This window comes from Ovis aries, chromosome 2, assembly GCF_016772045.2.
Source record: "Ovis aries strain OAR_USU_Benz2616 breed Rambouillet chromosome 2, ARS-UI_Ramb_v3.0, whole genome shotgun sequence".
Taxonomy (NCBI): Eukaryota; Metazoa; Chordata; class Mammalia; order Artiodactyla; family Bovidae; genus Ovis; species Ovis aries.
In genome coordinates this window covers 28,215,993-28,228,192 of record NC_056055.1, presented here as the reverse complement: position 1 = coordinate 28,228,192, position 12,200 = coordinate 28,215,993, and the positions used below count along the sequence as shown (strand labels likewise).

At 40.3% G+C, this 12,200-nt stretch overlaps 1 protein-coding gene across 14 annotated transcripts in view; it reads left to right on the top strand.

Moving 5' to 3' along the window:
* Positions 1–12,200, top strand: part of WNK2 (WNK lysine deficient protein kinase 2) — a 162,448-nt gene that overhangs the window by 130,042 nt on the left and 20,206 nt on the right. For 13 of the 14 annotated variants that reach the window (XM_060410837.1, XM_042242989.2, XM_060410835.1 and 10 more), the window contains one exon: positions 1,427–1,686. In XM_060410837.1, the coding sequence (XP_060266820.1) occupies positions 1,427–1,686 (260 nt within the window). Of the gene's footprint in view, positions 1–301; positions 370–1,426; positions 1,687–12,200 lie in introns of those variants that run through there. The other variant, XR_009599523.1, reaches the window with a different exon arrangement.

The window sequence follows — 12,200 nt, the reverse complement described above, 5'->3', positions numbered from 1 at the left end:
TTTACCCCTTGTCTGCTTCCATCGCATGGGCTTTATTGTGGCTAGTGCGCATCAGGGTTTCCACGGCTGGACCGGGAGCCGAGGGCCCAGCGGGTAGGCGGGTGTGGACCCGCTCTGTGCCCACCCTCCGTGGGTGCTGCTGGGCCTCCACCTGGTGAGATAGCCGCCCTCAGGCACACTTGCAAGCCTCCGTGGCTCCTAGAGTTTGTGCATTCTCGCCAGTTCACATCTAACTGGCTTTCCTTCTCCGAAACGTCCATGTATTACCAATCATTAATTGGCTCCTTTTCCAAAACCGTAGGAATGAGTATTTCCTTCAAGTGCTAAAGATGAGTGCCCCCACAGAGGAGAGATGCCGGGACAAAATGGGTATCAGTTTACCTGGGCCGCCCACTGCTCTCATCTCATGCCTCTTTTTTTTTTTTTTAATTTAAAAAGTTTTTCTGTTTTTATTTTTGGGCTGAAATGTTCATGTAGAAATAGCAACATGTGTAAAATCTCATCACTAATGTTTAACTGTTTGTGTCTGTGCTTTTTCATTGCTAGCCTCTAAAGTAAACTGTGTTTGGCAATGACTTGTTTGAAGAGATGGTCATTAGGTTATTTATTTAGTGCAGAAAATTTAAAAATTGGCCTATCCAAAATTGCCAACCAGAAATTATGTACTGGAGGAGGGAAGGGACACAATTTTTAAAAGTTAAAAAGTCTATTTTGATCCAAAAAAAGATCTTTGAGTAACGTGGCCAGGTGTGCTTCACCTAAGCCACAGCCCCAAGCCTTCCGTGGGCATCTGGGCTGCACAGATCCTTCTTCTACAGGCGTCAGCCCCTTAGTTGGCACCAAGGTTCTGGGTGTTTGTACACCTTATTATTATTACATGCTCTGGTAAGGAGAGGTATGGTTTCTGTGCCTTAAATTCCAGATCACCAAATCATTATCGTTTACAGAAACAGCAGTCCAACCTATTGCAAGCGTTTTCCCTTTGCTGAAAGGATATTGGCAGCTGCTAAGCACTCTGCCCAAAGTATTATTGAGTCTCCTGTGAATACTCACGTTAGAACTTAGAGAGCAGAAGCCGGAGGACTCTGCCCCTAGTTTGTGTCCAGCTGACCCTGCAGTTTTCTGAACTCCCTCACATGGAGGTCTGATGGTCCTGGACAGTGTGGGCACAGAAGGGATACTGTGTAAAGCTGCCAGCAGCTGGGATCCTGTCCCCTGACTGTTGAGATGGGCGATGGCTGCCTGGCAAAGCCCTGTAGCCTGAGATCACGCCACTGTGTCTAAAACTGCATGGACCCCCAAATGCAGACCATCTCCTGAAGCAAGGTGTTGCCTGGCTTAAGCAAGACCATGGTTTAAATGACTGCAGCCGGCCAGTGGTGCTGGTGTGTGGTGTCACCAACCCTGGCCTGTGTGTGCTCCCCAGGGTCCTCCACCAGCAGCCTGGTCCCGGGCCCTGAGCCGGGCCCCCAACCTGCCCTGCACATCCAGGCGCAGGTGAACAACAGCAACAACAAGAAAGGCACCTTCACGGACGACCTGCACAAGCTGGTGGACGAGTGGACAAGCAAGACGGTCGGGGCCACACAACTAAAGCCGTCACTCAACCAGTTGAAGCAGACGCAGAAATTGCATGACATGGAAGCCACAGCAGGCTGGCCCCTGGCCTCTGGCGAGGCACGGGCTGTAAGTGGGGCATGGTTGGGGGGTGAAGGGGGGTGGATTTGCCCAGAGTTGAGGGGATGGAATGGGAGTGAAGCCATGATTCCAGATCTCAACAGAGCAGTAGGGCCTGACCCGGTGCTGGGCAGTGTCTAGGTGGGACTGGCCAGCATCTTGCAGGTATGGCCTTGTCCTGGTGGCCCCACCTTCACTGTCTTCCATCAGAACCCAAGCTGGCAAAGTCTGCATGACATACCCAGGGGAATACCTCTTGTTGTGTTTTAGCTCAGGTGTGCCCAGAACATGTAGGGCAGAAGTGAGGAGCTGCTGTCTTTGGTTCTGTTGTGTGATTTGTTCCTGGATCAGGACTGCTGACTTCAAAACCTGCATTGAAGGAGTATTCCCTTTTTCAGTCTCCTGGGGGAGTTTGTGCAAGATTATGTTATTTCTCCCTGAAATGTTTAGCAGAGCTTATTGGTGAAGCCATCTGGGCCAGGAGATTTTATTTTATTCTGTTTTTTTTTTTTAACTTTTTATTTTATATTGGAATGTGGTTGATTAATAATGTGGTCTTAGTTTCAAGGGTACAGCAAAGTGTTTCAGTTATACATACACATGTATCTGTTCTTTTTTCAAATTGTTTTTCCCATTTAGGTTGTTTCATAATACTGAACAAAGTTCCCTGTGGTATACAGTAGGTCTTTGTTGGTTATCCATTTTTTGGTGGGGGATGGGGCTGCACTGAGTCTTCATTGTGGCCCATGGGCTCTTTGTTGCACACAGGCGTTCTCTAGTTGTGCATGGGGGTTTCTCTCTAGTTGTGGTGTGTGGGTTTCTGTTGTTTGGTGCACAGGCTCCCTAGTTGTGGCATGCAGGCTCTAGAGTGTGTGTGAGCTCAGTAGTTGCCAATGTGCAGGCTTAGTGGCCCTGCAGCATGTGGGATCTTCCCCAACCCGGGGTGGAACTCACGTCTCCTGCATTAGAAGGTGGATTCTTAACCACTGGACCACCAGGGAGGTCCCTGTCCATTTTAAATATAGCAGTATGTACATGTCAGTCCCAAACTCCCTAACTGTTCCTTCCCCCATCCTTCCCTGCAGTGACTATAAGTTCGTTCAAGTCTGTGAGTTTGTTTCTGTTTTGTAAATAAGTTCATCTGTATCTTTTTTTTTTTTAAGATTTTGCATACAGTAGTGATATTTTACAATATTTGTCTTGCTTGGTCTGACTTACTTCATTCAGTATGACAGTCTTTAAGACCATTCATGTTGCTCCAAGAGGCATTAGTTCGTTCTTTTTAATGGCTGAGTAATGTTCCCGTGTATATGTGTGCCACGTCTTTATGCATCTGTCCATGGGCAAGTAGGTTGCTTCCATGTCTTGCCTATTGTAAACAGTGCTCCAATGAGCACTGAGGTGCATGTATCCTCTGGGGCCATGTTTTTGTCCGTATACATGCCCAGGAGAGGGATTATAGGATCAAATGGTAGCTCTATTTTTACTTTTTTGAGAAGCTTCCATACTGTTCTCTACAGTGGCTATAAAGTGAAGTGAAAGTCGCTCAGTCATGTCCGACTTTTTGTGACCCCATATTCTCTAGGCCAGAATACTGGAGTGGGTGGCCTTTCCCTTCTCCAGGGGATCTTCCTAATCCAGGGATTGAAACCCAGGTCTCCCGCATTGCAGTCGGATTCTTTACCAGCTGAGCCACAAGGGAAGCCCACAGTGGCTGTACCGATTTGCATTTCTACCAACATTCTCTTCACACTCTCCCCAGCATTTATTGTTTGTAGATTTTTTGATGATGGCCTTTTATTTTATTTTTTTGAGTGTGGGAAGGTTCAAAAGTTTCAAATGTACAAAAGACTGAAAATTCTTCAGTGAACTCTCAGGTACCCTCTGCCTGTGAGCTGTGGTTGACATTTTGCTTGTACGTATTTGTCACATTTCTCTCCATCCCTTGAGGGTAAGGTTTCCACTATGGATTTCATTTCGTTTACAGTTTTAGTACCATTTAGGTTTTCTATTCTTTCTGTTAAATTCTCTTTTCTAACAATTGGTACATCTCTAAATTTATCCAAGCTTTCCAATTAATTGGCATAAATTTGTGTATAACATCTTCTCTTCACAGTTTGCAGGATTTGCAGTGATGTCTTGTTTTTCATTCCTGATAATGGTGATTTCTCTGAGTTTATAAATTTTATCAGCCTTTTCAAAGAGCACGTCACTTTGATGATAATTCTTTATTGTATGTTTCATTAGTTTTTTCCTTTTATTATTTTTTCTATCTTTGGGTTACTTTTTTCTAGAAAGTTTCTTGAAATATGTAGTGCATTGATTTTGAGCCTTTCTTCTTTTTTTAATATAGGTATTCAGGATATAAAATTCCTTCTACTGATACTAGCTGCATTCCAAAGATTTTGAAATGTAGCATTTTCTTTAGCCTTCTGTTCAAATATTTTATAGTTTCCATGGTGATTTGAGGTAATATAGTAATTAATGGAGGTAATATAGTTATTAGGGTCTTCTCAGGTGGTAAAGAATATGCGCCTGCCAAGCAGGAGACTCAGGTTCAATCCTGGATCAGGAAGATCCCCTGGAGAAGGGAATGGCAACCCACTCAGTATTCTTGCGTGGGAAATCCCATGGACAGAAGAGCCTGGCATGCTACAGTCCATGGGATTGCAAAGAGTTGGACACAACTGAGCAATATATTTATTAATCTTTTTGTTAGTGTTTTTTTGTTTTTTTTTTTTTAGCCTAAATGCACTGTGGTAAGAGAACAAATTTTGTGTGTTTTCAGTTCTTTAAAGCTTGCTGGGACTGGATTTTTGACCCAAGTTGTCAGTCTTGGTCACTGCTGCACAGGTGCTTGAGGTCATCCTCTTTGATTCCTTCTCATATCCACACTCCCCATCTGAACTTCCTCTGTTCCTCTTCTGTAGCACCCTCCTGACTCTGCACCTCCATTAAACTCCTCAAATCTATGCTCCATTATTCTGGGACGGAATGGAGAGCTCATAACCTGGCCCCAAGACCCTGCAGGGTCTGCACCCAGCCCTCGGGCAGGCTAGTCGCTACTTTTCTGTTCAGACTCCACCACATCAACTCTCTGGATCTGTGCTGGGCCACGTCCTGTTGGTCAGCTCTGCTGATTGTGCTGTTCAGATATCTGCGATTCTTAATAAGGTTTTGGGTTTTTTCTTAACTATTCATGACTATCCATTTCTAGAACTTTTTTGTTATCCCAGACAGAAACAACTCAGTAAGGAACAACTAGCCAATCCCTCTTTCTGATAACTGGTTATCCAGCCACTGGTAACCGCTATTCTACTGTCAGTCTCTGTGGATTTGACTTCTCTTTAGCGACTTAGCAGCAGCAGCAGCAGCAGCATGCCTCATGTAAGAGGAACCATCCAATATTTGCCCTTTTGTCACTAACCTATTTCACTTAGTATAATGTGTTCCAGGTTCAGTTTTTTAAAAAAAAATTGTGGTCAAAAACGTATAACATAAAATTTAACATCTTAACCTTTTAAAAATATATGCAGTTCAGTGGTATTAATTATATTTATATTGTCCAACCATCACCACCATCTGTCTACAAAATTTTTTCATTTTGTAGAACTGAAACTTTACACTCAATGAAAAATAACTGCTTATATATGTCCCCTTTCCTGCAGCTCTTTTCAACTATCATTCTGTCTATGAATTTGACTTCTTTAGGTACCTAATATATGTAGAATCATATTGTATTTGTCTTTTTGTAAACTGGTTTATTTCACTTAACATAATGTCTTCAGGTTTCACTTATGTTGTAGCATAAGTGAGAGTGTTTTAACACTGAGTGATAGTCCTTTGTATGTACATACCATACTTTTTTTATCCATTCATCCACTGATGGACACTTGGGGTGCTTCTCTCTTTTAACTGTTGTGAATAATGCTACTATAAACATGGGTATATAGATATTTCTTTGAGTCTTTGCCTTCAGTTCTTTGGGATTCCAGAAGTGGAATCACTAAATCATATGGTATTTATAGTTTTAACTTATTGAGGAATCACCAAACTACTTTCCAGATAGCTGCATTATTTTACATTCCCACCAACAGTATATAAGGATTTCCCTTTCTCCACATCCCTGCTAACACTTCATAAAAATGTTCTGATTTTTTAAAATAGTAGTCATCTTGATAGGTATGAAGTGATATCTTCTAGTTTTATTTTGCACTTCCCTAATAATAGGTGATGTTGAGCATCTTTTCAGGTGCTTATCGGCCATTTCTATACCTTCTTTGATTCAAGTCTTTTGCCCATTTTTAAACTGTAAACAAAAGAAATTTATTTCTCACAGTCCTGGGTGCTTGATGTCTGAGATGAGGGTGTCAGCATGCTAGGGTGAGGGCCTTTTTCTAGGTTGCAGACTCCTTATTGTAGCCAGCATTGTACAGTGGAAAGAGCTTTTGAATTGAGTTTTTTGTTGTTGTTGAGTTGGAAGAGTTCTTTATATATTCTGGATATTAATTTCTTTTCAGATAATATCACTTGCAAAAATCATCTCCCATTCTGTGGGTTGCCTTTTTGCTCTATTGATAATGTCTTTTGATGCATAAAAGTTTTTAATTTTCATGAAGTCCAGTTTATGTATTTTTTTCTTTTATTGCCTGTGACTTTGGTATCATATCCAGTACATCATTGCCAAATCCAATATTATAAAGCTTTCTCTCCATGTTTCCTTCTAAGAGTTCTCTAAAGATGCTGAGTTTAAATATCTGTAGCTCTTATGTTTAGAACTTTTAATCCATTTTGAGTTAATTTTTATATGTGGTGTTTGGTAAGGGACCATCTTTATTCTTTTGCATGTTGGTATCTAGTTGTCCCAGCAGTATTTGTTTTAAAAAAAAAGTGTTCTCTTCCCATCGAATGCTCTTGTCACTCTTTTTGGAAATCAATTCCTAGATATGCAAAGGTTTATTTCTGGATTTTCTATTCGATTCCGCTTGTCTACAGTCTATCCTGCTGCTAACGTTACAGTGTTTTGATTTCTGTGGCTTTGCAGTAAGTTCTGAAGTCAAGAAGTAAGTCTTCCAATTTTGATCTTATTCAAAATGGTTTTGGTTATTGGAATCCCTTAAAAATCCAAATGAGTTTTAGGATGAGTTTTTATATTTCTTGAAAAAATGCTATTGAGACGTTGATAGTGATTTGTTGAATCTGTTTAGATTAATTTTGGGTTGTATTGACATAGTAACAATATTGTCTTCAAATCTATAAATATGGGATGTCTTCCCATTTATTTATGTTTTCTTTAACTTCTTTTGGCAGTATTTTGCAGTTTTCATTGTATAAGTCTTTCAACTCCTTAGTTAAATTATTCCCAAGTATTTTATTCTCTATGTTTTAAATGTAATTACTTTCTTAATTTCCTTTTCAAATTATTCATTGCTAGTGAATACAAATACAACTGACTGTGGTGTGTTGATTTTGTACCCTGCAACTTTGCTAAATTCATAAATTCTAGCAGTTTGTGTATTTGCGTGTATGTGTGTTCTTTAGGGCTATCTGCATATAAGAACGTGTTATCTCTGAACAGAGGTAATTTCACTTCTTTCTTTCCAGTTTGGATGCCTTTTATTTCCTTTTCTTGCCTAATTTCTCTGGCTAGAACTCCAAGTACTATATTGAATAGAAATGGCCAAAGTGGCCATCTTTGTCTTCATCTTAAAGGAAAAGCTTTCAGATTTTTCACATCATAATGATATTTCACATCATTTTTCATATATAGCCTTCATCATACTGAGAATATTCTGTTTTATTTCTAGTATGTTGAATGCTTTTGTCATGAAAGAGTGTTAGATTTTGACAAGTGGCTTTTCTGCATTAAGATCATAGTTTTTCAATCTTTCATTCTATAATGGTATATTATATTGATTGATTTTCATATATTAAATGATCCTTGCATTCCTCAGATAAATTGCACCTGGTCATTGAATTGACTGAATGCAGTTTGCTACTTTCTGCATTAGTATTTATCAAAGGTGTTAGGTTATAATTTTTTTATTGTGATATCTTTATCTAGCCTTGATATCAGGGTGATGCTGGCTACATGTAATGATTTAGGGAGTGTTCCCACCTCTTCAGCTTTTTGGAAGAGTTTGAGAAGTATTGGTATTAATTCTTTAAATAGCACAGCTCACCAGGGAAGTCTTCTTATCCTGGGGCTTTTCTTTGTTGAGAATTTCTTTTTTTCTTAATAATTAAATCTCAATCCTTGTTATAGGTCTCTTCAGATTTTTCTGTTTCCTCTTGAGTCTGTTTTGGAAGTTTATATGTTTCTAGGAAATTGTATATTTCATCTGAGTTATCCAGTTTGGTGGCTAAAAACTTTGCCAACTTTTTATCTTTTTAAAACACCAAGTTTTTATTTCATTGATTTTTCTTTATTGTATTTCTATTCTGTATTTTGCATATTTATCTTACTTATAATCTTTATTATGGTATACAGTTGTTGACTTAAGATCTTTCTTTTTTAATGTAGACTTTTACAGTTACAAATTTCCCTCTGGACACTATTGTGTTTTCCTTTTAATTTGTTCTAAGGTGATTAGACACGATAGACAGAGTACCTGAAGAACTATGGACAGATGTTCATGACATTGTACAGGACACAGGGAATCAAACCATCCCCAAGAAAAAAGAAATGCAAAAAGGCGAAATAGTTATCTGAGGAGGCCTTACAAATAGTTGAGAAAAGAAGAGAAGTGAAAGGCAAAGGAGAAAAGGAAAGATACACCCATCTGAATGCAGAGTTCCAAAGAATAGCAAGGAGAGATAAGAAAGCCTCCCTCAGTGATCAATGCAAAGAAATTGAGGAAAACAATAGAATGGGAAAGACTACAGATCTCTTCAGGAAAATTAGACATACCAAGGGAACATTTCAAAGATGGGGCACCATAAGGGACAGAAATGGTATGCACCTAACAGAAGCAGAAGATATTAAGAAGAGGTGGCAAGAATACACAGAAGAACTATCCAAAAAAGTTCTTCATGACCCAGATAATCACAATCGTGTGAGCCAGAGCCAGACATCCTAGAATATGAAGTCAAGTGGGCCTTGGGAAGCATTAGTACGAACAAAGCTAGTGGAGGTGATGGAATTCCAGTTGAGCTATTTCAAATCCTAAAAAATGATGCTGTGAAAGTGCTGCACTCAAAAGGCTAGCAAATTTGGAAAAGTCAGCAGTGGCCACAGGACTGGAAAAGGTCAGTTTTCATTTCAATCCCTAAGAAGGGCAATGCCAAAGAATGCTCAGACTACCTCAAACTACACAATTGCACTCATCTCACACTCTAGTAAAGTAATGCTTAAAATTCTCCAAGCCAGGCTTCAGCAATATGTGAACTGTGAAATTCCAGATGTTGAAGCTGGATTTAGAAAAGGTAGAGGAACAAGAGATCCCATTGCCAACATCCGTTAGATCATAGAAAAAGCAAGGGAATTCTAGAAAAATATCTACTTCTGTTTTATTAACTTGCCAAAGCCTTTGACTGTGTGGATCACAACGAACTGGAAAATTCTTAAGAGATAGGAATACCAGACCACCTGACCTGCCTCCTGAGAAATCTGTATGCAGGTCAAGAAGCAACAGTTAGAACTGGACCTGGAACAACAGACTGGTTCCAAATAGGAAAAGGAGTATGTCAAGGCTGTATATTGTCACCCTGCTTATTTAACCTATATGCATAGTGCATCATGCAAAATGCCAGACTGGATGAAGCACAAGCTGGAATCAAGATTGCAGGGAGGAATATCAGTAACCTCAGATACGCAGATGACACCAGCCTTATGACAGAAAGTGAAGAGGAACAAAAGAGCTTCTTGATGAAAGTGAAAGAGGAGAGTGAAAAAGCTGGCTTAAAACTCAACATTCAAAAAACTAAGATCATGGCATCCAGTACCATCACGTCATGGCAGATAGATGGTGAAACAGTGGCAACAGTGACAGAGTTTATTTTCTTGGGCTCCAAAATCACTGTAGATGGTGACTGCAGCCATGAAATTAAAAGACACTTGCTCTTTGAAAGAAAAACTATGACAAATCTAGACAGTGTATTAAAAAGCAGAGACGTTACTTTGCTGACAAAGGTCCTTATATTCAAAGCTAGGTTTTTTCAGTAGTCATGTATGGATGTGAGAGTTTGACTGTAAACAAAGCTGAGCACCAAAGAATTGATGCTTTTGAACTGTGGTGTTGGAGAATACTCTTGAGAGTCGCTTGGACTGCAAGGAGATCAAACCAGTCCATTCTAAAGGGAATCAGTCCTGAATATTTATTGGAAGGGCTGAAGCTGAAACTCCAGTACTTTGGCCATCTGATGCAAAGAACTGACTCATTTGAAAAGAACCTGATGCTGTGAAAGAGTGAAGGCAGGAGGAGAAGGGGACAGCAGAGGATGAGATGTTTGGATGGCATCACTGACTTAAGGGACATGAGTTTGAGCACACTCCAGGAGTTGGTGATGGACAGGGAGGCCTGCTGTGCTGCAGTTCGTGGGGTTGCAAAGAGTCAGACCCAACTGAGTGGCTGAACTGAAGGTGTTTCCTGGTTTTCCTTGTGATAATGTCTTTGACTATTTGATTGTTTGAGTTTGTCATTTACTATGTACGTATGTATGTGTGTGTGTGTGTGTATATATGCCAGTCGTCTAGTTTTTTAATTTCATCCCTTGTGTTAGAAAGTATACTTTGTATGATTTATATCTTTCTGCACTGTTTTGTGGCCTAGCTCAGTTTAGTCGCTCCTGTGGAGCTCTTGTAGTCAAGCCCTGCTGGCCTTCAAAGCCAGGTGCTTTTGGGGCTCCTCCCTCTGATATCAGAGCCTCAGGCTTGGAAACCTGGCTTGGGGCTCACAGCTCTAACTCATGTGGGAGAACTTCTGTGATGTGATTAATCTCCAGTTTGTGGATAGTCCACCTAGTGTGTATGGGATTTGATTACATTGCAAGTACACCCTTCCTACCATCTTGTTTTTGTTTATTCTTTCTATCCTTGGATGCAGAATATCTTTTTTGGCCACTTTCAGTTTTTTTTACTGATGATTCCTCAGCAGTTTTTTGTGTATGTATGCTCCTGAGAGGGGGTGAGCCTGAGCTCTTCCTGCTGCACCATCTTGGATGAGCTCTCAGGAGTTTTATTTCACATCATTTTACTTTCTTTAAAAAAATTTTTCTTAATTGAATTACAGTTGAGATATTTCAAATCCTGAAAGATGGTGCTGTGAAAGTGCTGCACTCAATATGCCAGCAAATTTCGAAAACTCCACAGTGGCCACAGGACTGGAAAAGGTCAATTTTCATTCCAATCCCAAAGAAAGGCAATGCCAAAGAATGCTCCAACTACCGCACAATTACACTCATCTCACACGCTAGTAAAGTAATGCTCAAAATTCTCCAAGCCAGGATTCAACAATTTGTGAACCGTGGACTTCCAGATGTTGAAGCTGGATTTAGAAAAGGCTGAGGAACCAGAGATCAAATTGCCAACATCCGCTGGAACATCAAAAAAGCAAGAGAGTTCCAGAAAAACATCTATTCCTTCTTTATTAACTATGCCAAAGCCTTTGACTGTGTGGATCACAATAAACTGTGGAAAATTCTGAAAGAGATGGGAATACCAGACCTTCCTGACCTATATGCATTTCAGGAAGCAACAGGCAGAACTGGACATGGAACAACAGACTGGTTCCAAATAGGAAAAGCAGTATGTCAAGGCTGTATATTGTCACCCTGCTTATTAAACTTATATGCAGAGTACATCATGAGAAATGCTGGGCTGGAAGAAGCACAAGCTGGAATCAAGATTGCCGGGAGAAATATCAATAACCTCAGATACGCAGATGACACCACCCTTATGGCAGAAAGTGAAGAGGAACTAAAGAGCCTCTTGATGAAAGGGAAAGAGAAGATTGAAAAAGTTGGCTTAAAGCTCAACATTCAGAAAACAAAGATCATGGCATCTGGTCCCATCACTTCATGGGAAATAGATGGGGAAACAGTGGAAACAGTGTCAGACTTTATTTTTTGGGGCTCCAAAATCACTGCAGATGGTGATTGCAGCCATGAAATTAAAAGACTCTTGCTCCTTGGAAGGAAAGTTATGACCAACCTAGATAGCATATGAAAAAGCAGAGACATTACTTTGCCAACAAAGGTCTGTCTAGTCAAGGCAATGATTTTTCCAGTAGTCATGTATGGATGTGAGAGTTGAACTGTGAGGAAAGCTGAGTGCTAAAGAATTGATGCTTTTGAACTATGGTGTTGGAGAAGATTCTTGAGAGTCCCTTGGACTGCAAGGAGATCTAACCAGTCCATTCTAAAGGAGATCAGCCCTGAGTGTTCATTGGAAGGACTGATGCTAAAGCTGAAACTCCAGTACTTTGATCACCTCATGCAACGAGTTGACTCATTGGAAAAGACCCTGATGCTGGGAGGAATTGGGGGCAGGAGGAAAATGGGGACGACAGAGGATGAGATGGCTG